This window comes from Labrus bergylta, chromosome 5 (genome assembly GCF_963930695.1).
Source record: "Labrus bergylta chromosome 5, fLabBer1.1, whole genome shotgun sequence".
Classification (NCBI taxonomy): Eukaryota; Metazoa; Chordata; class Actinopteri; order Labriformes; family Labridae; genus Labrus; species Labrus bergylta.
This window is the reverse complement of record NC_089199.1, coordinates 8,748,585-8,761,953: the sequence shown is the minus strand read 5'-3', so window position 1 is coordinate 8,761,953 and position 13,369 is coordinate 8,748,585. Positions and strand designations below refer to the sequence as shown.

The 13,369-nt window shown below is 39.5% G+C and overlaps 1 protein-coding gene across 2 annotated transcripts in view; it reads right to left on the bottom strand.

Annotated features, from left to right (window-relative positions):
• The window catches only part of LOC109986207 (zinc finger E-box-binding homeobox 2-like), a 30,151-nt gene extending 16,984 nt beyond the window's left edge, over window positions 1–13,167 (bottom strand). Inside the window, exon 1 of one of the 2 annotated variants that reach the window (XM_065954674.1) lies at window positions 12,887–13,167. In XM_065954674.1, coding sequence (XP_065810746.1) covers window positions 12,887–12,947 — 61 coding nt within the window. In that variant the 5' untranslated portion in view covers window positions 12,948–13,167. The remainder of the gene's footprint in view (window positions 1–12,886) is intronic. The other variant, XM_020636737.3, reaches the window with a different exon arrangement.
• Window positions 13,168–13,369: the final 202 nt, after the last annotated feature.

Sequence of the window (13,369 nt, the reverse complement as noted above, 5' to 3'; positions counted from 1 at the left end):
GCTAATTTCCTCATACTGATTAAAGCTCTGCAAACAAACAAGAATTGCATAACAATAGCGCAAGTTTGCGCACTAACAAGTGGTATTTAAATCGACAACAAATATTGAAACTATACCGCCTTTGTTTTGTGTGGTCTTTAATGATTCTGCTGAATTAGGACCCCTGTGACACAAAAACAGAATCCCTCATGGCGTTTTATTGGCTTCAAAGCCGCAGAGCTATTCACTGATACCACTCGAGAAGTTGATTTGTCAAACAGTTGTTCTTCTAGTGTGTCTGTGCGCTGGTGTTAGTTTCATTATTCACATATGACTCCTCAGTACCATGTCAGAGAAGCCTCTGCGAATCAAAGCACAGCCCCCGAGACTCCCACTGTAGCACACTGTGGTGTTGTGTGTGGCCGTTTTGAAAGGGCCCGGGATTCTGAAAATCAATGGAGATCAGCACTTCTGATCTGTTATTCTCTATCTACATGTCACGTGACAGTATCAAGCCATATCTGTTCACTGGAAACCTGCTGTGACTCTGAAGCACAGATAGATGAACCAATAGATAAGCTGGAATATGTCTAGGAAAAGTACACAAATAGCTAAAACAGAGACTTACTGTAAAGTCAGTTATCTGCAGTGCAAACAAGTACTTTTCAATACCACCATCTTTTCAAACGATACTTTCGCCATTATTTTAATCATCGATTGTATAGAAAAGTTACAACAATTTTTGAAACAATAAAAGTCATATTTTTTACACATAGCTGCCGAGGGTGGAAGGAAGAGAGCAGCAGGTGGTCCGTTAAAATAGGGTCTGTTCAACTGGATTATTAGTGATAATCGCGATATTTTAAAAAAATGTCTCTATACTCTATTTTTTGAGAACAATTGAAGATACTGTCTAAATTGCGTAAAAACATTGGCAACGTTGTCAATGCCAGTGCGATTCAGACAGTGTGCAAGATTCTGCTTGCATTTAAAACTAAAATGAAAACAAGAAATAAAAAATGGAGGGCCTAGGACTTCTATTGTTCTTACACTGGATTAGAAACAGATATTGATGACCTTCAATATTAAATAGTATAACAATCAAAGTTTAAAATTCAAGTCAAGTGATAAGCCGGGTGCAAACTGAAAGGATAATAGTCCTCTGCTTTTGTCTTCACACATCAATGTGAGAAAACGTTTTTCTTTTTCTTTCAAAAAGTCGAATAGGTCCTCTTATAATATCCTCTTATATTTGAGCTTTTCAGTCTGTACTTTGCTACAATTCAGCCTTTTCTAATTGTTGAAGAGAATTTGTCAATTCTCTTACCAGACATTACAGAACTTACATCTTTTTTTATTTGCCAAACACTTGCAAATTCCAGCAATGTGTTTTTGTATTTCCATAAAAAAGAACTCAAAACTCAGAGATGACATGATAATCTTCTTGTTGAACTCAGACTCGAGCAGTATGTTCCATGCCTGTGTGTGTTGATGCATTTAAGAGAGAGACATACAGATAAAGAAATAGAGCAGTGAGAGGACTTGTACAGGAAAGAGGTCTCAAATAACTCAACAAAGGTGCACACTTAGTGTTGGTGAAACAATCAGAAAACTGTGAGTAACACTATCACACTATCACTAAACTGTGATTAACAGCACATACAGACACACTTGTAGAGGCAGTGTGAAGACACACAGGGTACACTTTCATCCCCTCCGGTAGATTCCCACACAAGCTAAGTATTCTTAGATCGCGGTGAGTCGACTCGAGACATGCATGATGTATTTTTGTAGCCTATAATGATGTTAACTTTCACAGAGTTGCCCCCCACAGGAACTTCCAAGATGAATGGCTTTACGTTTCTGGCAGGTAGAGCATAAAGAAGCAATAACAGCTCTTTGAGATAGTTAGCTTATCATTTAGTGCATGTTTTGAGTAGTTGTTCGTCTTTGATGAGCAATTTTACCTCTTTCTAATGTAGCAGAGCTACAGTATGTGCACAGATCACCAAAAACAAACCGCAGAGAGAGTTAAAAATGGAAGGTTTGTTTCTGAAATCACACAACGGAACAGGAAGAAAATAAAAAAAGAATAACATGACCACTTTTGCTTTTTTGGTTTAAATGTGTCTGAACAGGTTCAAATGCTTTGTATTATATGTTTCACTGTTGACTGCACTTTGTCTGCTCAGTGTAGTTTTACCATAAGGAGGTAAACATTAGCACTTCAAAATATAACAATACTGAACCCTGATAGTGTTGACTAAACAGAATCATTAGTTTGTGTTCAAATGAGAATCAGTTTTTTCTCTTTGCAGAAATGAGGCAAGGTGTGAGTGAAGAGGTGTGCAGAATGCCTTTGTGGTCTCGTGTTCTTCCTCTGGAGGTTTCCTGTATGCTGCTGTTGACATGTTTGCCACCGTGTTTACCTGTCCTGTAGACCACCACAGTGAAGGTCATGAAAAAAAAAAATTACCTTGTTTGACACAGACATTTACCTTCAAAGCAGATACGTGTGGCTTTCTTTGTGTGAAGTATGTAAAAGTGACACAATGTTCACTATAGTTACCCAATCGAGGAGACCTTTTGTTATTATTTTTGTTCTGTTGTGAGAGCTTACAGAATACAGCTGGTTTATTCAAAGGATTTATTGAATGCGTTGGTGCTTTTTTGATAATGTACCTGAACTGAGTTATTTATTTAGCTAATCTTCTGATAATACTTTAGGTAGAAAAATATATTTAAGAGGTACAATGCAGTGCCGTAGAATGAAAGTCTGACTGAATGACTGAACAAATAACCTTAAAAACTATTCATGAGGTGCGCACTCGCTCTCTTCCTGTAACTTCTGTCTAATTTCTCTTTACCACAGCCCGGAGCGTGTTTACAGAAAGTATTCAGACGCATTTCTTCTGATTCTGAAGTACTTTGTAGGCTCTGTTCTTGCTTTATTACACTTCCTTCTCTACATGTTGCTAAGCTTCTTTGACATTTGAAACAAGAATCTTCACACATGATTTTCATCTTTTATTTAATATGGAAACTGGTTCTGTGGAGGTGTCAACACTAACAATGTAACAAACAATCTTCAATGTGTTAGCTTTGATTGCAACGGATGAAAGTTTACAGGAGAAATCTGTGTTGAAATTACATTAGACACAAAATTGGGTTTTATAAACTTCACAATTACATGTTTACGTTTTTTTTAATCATGTATAAATGAATTATTTTTAATTAACTTTTTTTCTAAAAGCTCACTCACCCTCTGCAATTCTCCAACGCACACTAGCTACTAGCACCCCTGTTTTACAATCATTGCTCCAAACCATAGCAAAATACAAATCTATTTAATTCACTTTATCTAGTTTATTTCTCAACAATGGAAAATCCAGAACATCCACACTGTTCTCTTTGTGATGACTTAGAGCCTTCACTTCCTTCATTGTCTGTTTCTAGCTTCTTCGCTACACATCTGTAAAAATCTCTTACACAGAAAACACTTCCGCTGACCTATAAAAATGTAAATAAGAAACACTGTTGATATATCATTCTGGACTTCCCTATTATGTCAAGTTCTATTGTGTTATTTGAGTCATTTACCATCTCAATGACTCACCAGCAGTGACATTGTCATCTCTATTGTATCTACACTGTGTGTGAGGGGTTAGTACGTGGGATTTTCAAAAAAACTTGTCACCATGTTTGAGCTCTGTGTCTTCGTATCGTGCCCCTGTCTAAAAGGCAGGACTGATGTTGCTGAGAAAGGTTAGCTCGGTTTGAAGAACACGTTATTTGGATTTGGCCCTGATCCTCCTCCTGTGGCCCGAGCTGGTTTCCGTGTAGCGAGGGATCGTTGCTGGAATGCAGTAACGGTCACAGAGGGACCCACGCGCTCACCGCACTGTGAATCAAAACCCAAACTCCACTTCATTAGACTCCTGTCATTGCAGAGTCTCTCACACCACTCTATAAATACCCCTGTCTCCCCCCTCCAAATTTGTTTTCCCTTTTTTTCTTTACACATGAAAATGCTCAGGGACCGTTCCAGCTTTCTGATGTGGCTCTTTATTTTGTACGTTGGCGCAAGAAACCACACAATAGTGGCTCCTTTTGAATATTAAAACATTCTCTGACGGAGCACAAAAGGTTCTGAAGTTTTTTAATAGGGCTGCGCGCTAAATAAAACTTCTCTTTGAGCTTTACAGCCATACAATGTGGGATTTGGTTTGTTCGACTGGGGCCGCGACTTTGACTTACTGAAGACGCAGGATTTGTTTGAGGCTGAAACAAATATGGCTTGTATCCCACTGACTTTGTTACTTCAAACATGTGTATATAAGATCTGCTAGAGGTGTTTTGTGGGATGTGGTGTTCTTTAAATGACAATTTGCTGCATTAAAGCCTAAAATGTCTCAGTAGTGATTAAAAACACAAGATACAAGAATCCTAAGAAAACCACATTTAGATATAAAACATCAGAACACACAATGGGAAGGTATTCACTTGTAGTCAAAGCAACAACACCAACACTAAAACTAAAGCTCTGTACCACTAACACTCTTATTTCTCTACACTTCACCAATTTAGTACAAAACATCCTGATTCAGCAAAGTACAGGGCAATATTTAATTGTATCTAAATATACTTTCTTATAAAGATAAATGTTGTTCCAAACAGGCTGTAGATGAAACCTGGCAGTCAGTTCCTGCTTGGAAAACATACAGACTGGGCGCCATCCTCTGGCGTAAATCAACATTACACCCTCAAGCCAAAAGATGATGATACACCGAAACATTGCCAGTGACCACATGTGACCTCTGAGGCTTTGAAACATCGAAAAGATGCCTTTCTAGTGTGTCACTGTGCTTTTAGTTTCTTTGTCTTTCTCTCAATTGTTTCTCACATGTCTGCACACAATATCTATTGTCCTTCTCGTCACTTCTTTCTGTCCTTTAAGCATGCACACAAAAAGAACCCATGAAGAAAAAGAGGAACATAAACACACACTATTAAACAGGTTCCTTGGTGGTTTGCAGTCCTGATTAGGAAGATGTATGAGTCACAGTGCATATTAATTGACACACATCTGTATGTTTGTTAAGTTCCCACTTGATCTACTTTTGTGTGTGAGAGAGAAAAAGTGTGTGCTGTGCATGTGAAGCCTGAACCAACGCCTTAAAAAAAAAAAAAAAAAAAAAACTAATTAAAGTCACGGAGAAAAATGCAAAGGCAGCAATACCGCACATGAGAGTGTGTGCATGTCATTACTGACCTGGCCCTGTAGGAGCAAAAATAATGGCAAAAGAGAAAGGGAGAAGAGAAAGAGAGAGAAAGCGGGAGAGTAAAACCTCAACCAGCCAAATAATGTATATAAAAAAAGACTCAACAAGAAGAAAGGTTTAAAAAGCAAACTTTGGGAGTTTAAGAGGATCTTTGATGTGTATCAGAAGAGGAAAGCAGCCTTGCGACTGGGACGACAGTAATTTTAAGTCGAAGCAGAAGGCTGGCTGCCTGGCTGACTGACTGTGGGCTTTGATGGCGCTGGTTGTTTGAAGTGGTTTTCGGGGGATGGGAGCAGCGTGTGGTGTCAGTGGGACAGGGGAGGCGCTCAGGGAGAGGCGGGGGGTGCATGATGGCGACCGTACAGAGTTTGGGGAACCCGGACTGGGAGGAGCAGAGGATGGAGGAGAAGAAAAGAGAAGTAGAAAAAAAAAGGAGAAGAGTGCTAGGAATAGGAGGACGAGGAGGTGAGATACATAGGAGATAGAGGAGAAACAAAGGGATGATTAAGAAAGGAAGACTCACACAAAAACTAAAGATAGCAACAGATGATCACAATCAGAAATAGGAAATAGAAATACCAAAAGAAGAGGAAAAAAGGAGTCCAAGTACCAAATCTGTGTTTGAAATTCAGAGCCCTGTTCGAATATCATGCCTGGACACTTTCACACCTACCTATTACTTGTATCATTTAGATGACGTCACCTCCCTCTGATACGCTGCCAGGCTGCCTTATAACTTACTTCCCCTTCCAACCCGCCTGCATTGCTGGACACATGCACCATATAATCATAACTAAACTGTTTCCCTGAGGTACTCGAGTTGAAAGTGGAGCCAAAGGGAAAAAGGAAAGTTATCCTTTTCAACGTCAGAATTTTCCTGGTCTCCTTTTACATTCATTTTTCTCATAAAGTGACTGACCTTTGTAATTAAATAAACGTCACTGGTTTTGTAATTTTGCAACACAACAAAACCCTGATAACCTGGCATGTGGCGTGTGATATTTTCGAAAACAAGATGAGATAAGACTATTTACTAGATTGTCACTTGGTGATAAATGTCAAAGTTCGCTTTTGCAGACTGATAGTTCATTTGCATAGCTTCCTTTCTAGAAGAACTTTCCGGTGTATGGATCCTGTTCTTTATCATACCTGGGCTAAAACTTTGTGCTAAGAATTCACATTTTCACAGATTTTTTCTCACCATTATCTGAGATTTTGCAGAATATTAGTCTTCCTGCTACTTCTATTTAACACAACTGAATTAATAAATGAACAAAATGTAGGCCTTTAGAAAGTTCTGAGGGAGACACAGGAAAACATGCTAAAATATGATGTTACCAGCAGATTAAAGAGTGAGTGGGTGAGAGAGAGAGAGAGAGAGAGAGAGAGAGAGAGAGAGAGAGGGTGAATTTGAGGCAGATGGATAAAGATGTGTGTAAAATGTAATACCTAGAGCTCTGACTGTTAAAGGTGGGCCTAAAAGTCAGTGATGAATTGTTCACTGCACACTGGAATGTGTTTACTCCCACCCAGGTAAGTATGTGTATGTTCTCTATGTGTGTGTGTGTGTGTGTGTGTGTGTGTGTGTGTGTGTGTGTGTGTGTGTGTGTGTGTGTGGAAGGGAGAGTGGGATGTGCAGGTCAGATGAAGGTGGTGCCAGGTGAACACAGGTACAGGCAGACAGAGGGGAAGAGGAGGGAGTCTCTTCCTGTTGTGTGTCCAAGTTTTTCTTTCTACGCCTGTGCTGATAAAAAAAGGCTGATAGAATTTAGGATGGTGGACTTGATTGGTTATAACTTACTGATCAAGTAGATGGTGATTTTAACAGAAAAACTGTGTAGCAGGCGTTATGCCATTACATCACATACCAAAAGATACATTTGTCGTCCATTCGACATTTTACCATAGAGCTTAAGCTATGATGGCAACGAGCCCTTTAAATAAGGATGGTTTTAAAATTAGCAAGCATTACAGCAATGTAAATGATATAAGCACAAATCTGATGATATATCCATATTCTTTAGGTAATGTATTTATCTAATTAGCAAAACAGCCTAATGTAGAGTTGAGAGCTAATAACTTATGTCAAAAATTAGGATAAATAACTAATCATCAGAATTCGTTTTCAGTGAAATATGCAAAAACTTCTCTGTATCAAACTCATGATATGTGAGGATTAGCTGCGTTTCTCTGTTTTATATCATTGTAAATAGAATCACATAGGGTTCTGGACTCCTAGAAGATTTTTTACATTACCTAATCAGTGTGATTTAAAAGAAATCATCTAGATATTTAATCATATCTAGAACAACTTTCAAGTGTAAGAGTGCTGTAGAGGAGATGTGGGTATTGTGCGAATGCTGAGTGGAAGGGGATCTTCAAATGAGACTTAATTCATTAAATTAACATTTCACATTTACCTCAAGTCAAACCAAACAACTAGAGTGTTAACTGATGAAGCCCAAACACATCTTCCTTTCTTGAACCAGAAGTTGTGAGTGTGAGGCGAATCATTAATGAACCTCCCTTCACTCCTACTTCTGGTTGCAGCTGACACACACCTCATATCAAACTGTTCCTCCTAAACCTGCTGCTTTTCTATATCTAGTTCTGGCAAATCCTGGTAAAATCTCCTCCAGCTGAGCTGCCTGCAAATCTGCTCTCTTCTGTCTCCTCTCTTTATATCGCTCTCTCTCTCCACTCTCTCTCTGCCACCCATATGGGCCTTGTAATACATGACAGCTGAAGCAGGGTTTCGAAAATTTAATTTGAGGTGTGATAAAACAGCACATATCTATAAATTGTGTGGCAGAATGCCTGCCTATCTGGATGGTTTAAATCTCTTTCTTCTCTCTCACATGTGCAGCATATCAAACACAGAATGCCCTGGCTGTCTGCACCTACGGAAGATCTACAAATAGACTTAATAAGGAGGAGTCTTGCCAAAGCAATGACAAAGAATGCAATAATAATAAAACTGCAAACAGAGTTAGTCAAGAGTGAAAAGGGATCAATTTGCAATAGTAGGTACACCTTCTTTATCAGATGGTACGCCTTTGATGTGAAAATAGAAATGCCTGTGCATTAGTGAGAAGCTGCAAGAAATACAGTTGGTGTTATAAGTGTGAAAAGTGCAAACACACTAACACATTTACACAAGCACCTCTTGAGCTGTGTTGCTAGAAGTGCTATCTTACAGATTCAAGGAATACAAACATTAGAGATACCAGTAACTGTTTTTTGTTCTGACCATCCTTTACATCCTTTATATAGTGTCTATATATATAGAGAGAAAATAGGAATTTGCTGTAACATCTCTACGAAAAAAGACTCTTACACAGTCATGCAAGAGCTAACATGGCGGAAACCCCCCTCGGCTTGTATTATTCTTGCAATGGCACCACAAAACTTTCCAAATAAATCCCTCCTGGAGTGGATCAACAGCGTGGCAGCCACGCGGCAGGAATGTACAGTAAGACATGGGACTGCTTTGGCTACATCAGAAACATCATAATGAGCAATAATCAAATAAATATGTGAAAAATACCAGAGGGACTCAATCAAGGGATTCCCCTTTACTGCTGTGCATCAAAACCAGAGAGCTAGGATGGGAGAAATCTTTGACACTCGGAGTTGTGGGAACAAATAAGGAAACGCTTAAATTTTCCCACATCATGTCGCCCATCCTGTCTCTTCACAACCCCCCCCAACCCCACAAATCTCTTGTCTTCTCACGCCGTAGAACTCTTTTCCGTGTTTCCAGCCCTGTCAACCCCATCGGTTCCCCACCTCTGTCATCCTCCTCTCTTTTCTTCCTTCGACGTCCCTCCCACCCGCTGGTCCTGACGCCTGAGCTGAGCCCCTTGAAGAGTCCTGGTAATAAACTGTGGTGCCTGAGCTCTTCATTGCTGTCTCGCCCTCCCCACCCCTCATCCCTGAGCGGCGATACATCTGCCGTTAAAGTAAGCCCGGTCCAAAAGGCCCAGCCCCTCTCCTCTGTACAGTACAAGCACGTCAGTCTTTAATGTTCAAATGTCTTCCCCCTATTCTCTCTCTTTCTCTTTCCCCCCCACTCTCCTTCTTGCTGCTCAAGTCCTTTGTGTACAGTGCGCTATGCTCAGTGTGGCAGCACTGTGCCAGAAAAACCCACACAAACACACACATGTATGCACACACATACATGGTCACAGACACACAGCTGGGCCCCAGCTGCATACAAAGACTGGGGTTTGGAAATCAATGAAGGAGAAAGAAGAAAAGGGGAAAGGAGTTTAAATAAATTGGCACTTGAAAAAAGAAGAAAAATGAGAGAGAGAGAGAGAGAGAGAGAGAGAGAGAGGGGGGGGGGGGGCGAGGGAACAGGGATAGAGAAAGCTCTCTTAAAAGGCACATCAACTCAACAACAGAGTGAGGTTCTTTGTTATGGACTAACAAAACATAACACGCAAGGCAACGGGACTGTATATGTTTGTGAGGGTGCTCAAGAAACACAGCTCTACATCTGATTTAGGAGTGAGGGTTTGAATGAGTCTGATGGGTTGTGCGGATGTCATTCTGGCGAAGGAGCATGCTGAGTCTGAGGGCAGGGGAAAGCCCGAGCATAACACTGCCAGAAGACTTTATATAAATGACAGCTCTTTTCAAAGTGCCACTGCTAAGAAGCTAACAGTACTGCACCAACGAGATGGCTAAATTCAAACGCTGATATTAAAGCGTTGCTTTCCTCCAAAATCTGATCTACCCTTCAATTATTTTCATCAGTTACTTTATAAATTAAAGCAACAACAAAAATAAATCATGATGTGCTTTTTACCCGCCATTGTTCTTTAGGCTGAGCTAAAAAGTATTTAGATTACTCAGAATACTGGATACATTTCATCGTTATCTTTGTCAAAAGAGAAAAAAAAGCAAATGACACCTCACTGTCAAAAAAAGGTAGCTTTTACAAACTGCGCATAGGGCCTGAGGGAAGGTGCTGAACCTCCGGCAAAAAGTTCTCGGCTAATGTACTCATGCTCTTTACAACTTAAATATCTAACTCACAGCTTAAACATAGGCCATCAGTTCAAATGTTCCCTTTTTGTCTCAGGACTGTTTTTAATCTTAAGGGAATGAGGAGTAGTAATTTCATCATGTTGCTTTAGATTGGTTAACATTGACAGCTTTATTGGGAGAGACAGAGACATAATCAATAGGCGCCTTGGAGAGAGAAGAAAAGTCAGCCTATGTGTTTTTCTCTTTTCTTCTGGTTTTGGAAAAGATCCCTAAATCGCTGTCTTATGAGTTGGGCCTGCCAAATTCATTTGGTTTTATCAAGGACCTTTAACTCTCTTCTCACACAGCACAGCACATTCCAAGTGCTACATGGAGGCTTAACGCAAACATTTCTACGAATGAGGATGCACGAGCATTTACCGCTTAGACAAACACTGACGCATGTGTGATATAGAGATATGATATGTATAAGCATGCAATCAGCGCAAACATGCAAGCAGATCCACAAGCATTTTCATGCAAGTGGGAAAAAATAGCAAAAATTAATATCCCTAGTAGTGTTGTCATTTCAAATGTAATTTAAAACACCCTCACTGGTACAACTGTCTTTAATTTGCCTTGAGTTGATGTGTATAGCTCCTCTGAGGTCACTGCAGGAATAAAAGGAACTGGACAGATAAGTGACAGGTCCTTGTCAGTAAGTGTGTCTTTTTACTGATAGCTCTCACAGCAATGTGATGATGCTGATTTGTCAAACAGAGCACATTCGGTCGACAAACTGCTATCTGACAGTCAAAAGTGAGAGTGTGCGTGTGTGTACCAGAGGGGATCGCACCCTGGTGACACTCTGCTGAGCTTCACACCTCTCTGTATAAAATGAGGAAACACTCAAAGCAAAGTAATAAACGATATGTGTGATCAGGCTCCTTACAGATGCTGTGATGGCAAATATGTTTAGAGCGGTTGTGTGTCGGATAAGAGACAAACTCTATTTTGCATGGCTTGTAATAGCTTTTGAGAGCAGATGGAGGCTAAGGACTTTAACCAACATTGTTTGTGGTATTGTATATGTTTGAAGACAAAACCCCTCAGTGACCATCTTATTCTGAGTATTTTCTGGATTTATAACTTTGTGTTTGGAATAATGGTTGGGTATGTTTGTTTTGACTCAAATCTTCATTTACCAAATAACTCTGCATAAATTAAAGAATAAGCAGAAAAAGCGTATATGCATCTTTAATGAAGCCCATTAGTATTAACTAGTACAGAAACATGTCTACTTAGGTTTCAGTGTATATTTAAATTTGTTTTACAAGTTTAATTTGAGCTCAGAGAAGTGTTCACTGTTTTTTAGGGAAGTAAGATTCGATTTAGTCCATATCAGCAAGATGGAAATACAGGAAATACAAATATTTATTAACATGCACGTGTGTGTTTCCTCACTTTTGTATTCAAGTTCTGACTGAGACAAAAATTGCTCAACCTGATGCATGAAGAACAACATCTGAACAAACTCTAAATTCAGCATGATGACAAGAAGTTCCCGTACTGTGGAGTGACAACAAACATTATCTGAAGATTTAAGGTCAACTAAGGATTTCCACTAATCTTGATAAGGTGATAAGCATGTTACTTTCCAATATAAACATGAATTTAACCTTTTATTGAGTCATATGTTAGATAACTCAAATGAGCTGTGATGACTTGAAGGAAGACTAATCTTAAACATGTTAAAAAGATGAATTTACTTATATGCACATTGTTGGCTTTTTTTTTTTAATACATGTATTTGAAAACAAACTAGAAGGCTGAACTAAGTTATGATAACAAATGATTGCATATTGAGAATCAACATTTTAATGAGCCAGCTATGTACATTTTTGTCATGTGATTTAGAACTGCCACAGGTTACTTAATTATACAACGGCCTTGATTTGGAAAGTTTCCACCAAAACCTCTTTATATTTCTATTTTTGATGCCCTCCATTTTATGTTTAGATTTCTTATATTAGACTTGCAAAGTTTGGTATTTAGTTAAAAGGAGACTCGAGAAAGTACCATCATGCTTTCAGCATAATCCGCAGCAAAGCCTTTAAGTCAAGAGATGTGAGAGGAAACACGTTTTAGTACAGTAAGAGCTGACCTTAAAATTACATTTTTGACAAAATATTTCTTAAGTTTAAAAAACAAAGTTTTATTCTAACTTCACTGGAAGGACTGTGGATCCGTCATTTGCTGCTTGAGAAATAACTTTCATAACCTTTATATTAGGTACAAAAGGGGACCGGAGGTTTTACAATTCGCTTGTACCCACAGGTTTTGAAACTAGAGGTTTCACTTCTCATCTATACGATATTACACAGGTTAAATTCACAGGTAGGCTAGAATAATCAGACATGACGATGAGCTAATCTATAAAAAAAAAATTGCTCTGAAAAGCAATCAATAGACGTGAACTCAAAACTTGTGTCTGATATATAACTATGCTATATAAATGTGCAGAGGAAACAAAGTTTGAAGTCCTTCAACAAACGCGTTTTGGCATGCGTGCCTCGGTCCGCTGCAGCAACATCTGCCCGCATCACTTCACCAACTTGTTCAAACTTTTAAAAGCTCCGTGTTATTCTTACCTCGATTTCGCCTCGGGTTGGCTTGTTTCCTTCGTTTGCCCCTGCTTTCTTCTGTCATCATCACGCTTTATTTCGTCTCAAAAAGTTGTCCACGCAGCGCTACGAGCGTGTGTTTGTCCTGAGTGCCTGACTGAGAATGAATGGGGACGAGGCATCGCCTTCGGTCACAGCGGGAGACTCAGACCTTGACGGGAGTCCAAGCTGAAGCGACGAGCCGTGCACGAGGGGGAGTGATGTCACCGACAGAGGATGGCCTTGAGGTCAGTCTTGGCATCGTGGTCGATCACCTCCCTCATCTAAAATGCAATCAACAATGAAAAGACCTGCTCACATTAGGCTAGACACAGACTTTATTTTCCTGAATTCACTACCCTGCACTACCTCTTTAGAGAGGGTGAATATATCAACATGTTCCGCTTTTATCCATCTAGACATGTTCATGATTTCCCTCCAAAGATCTTATGTGTCTAACTTATCGTTTTT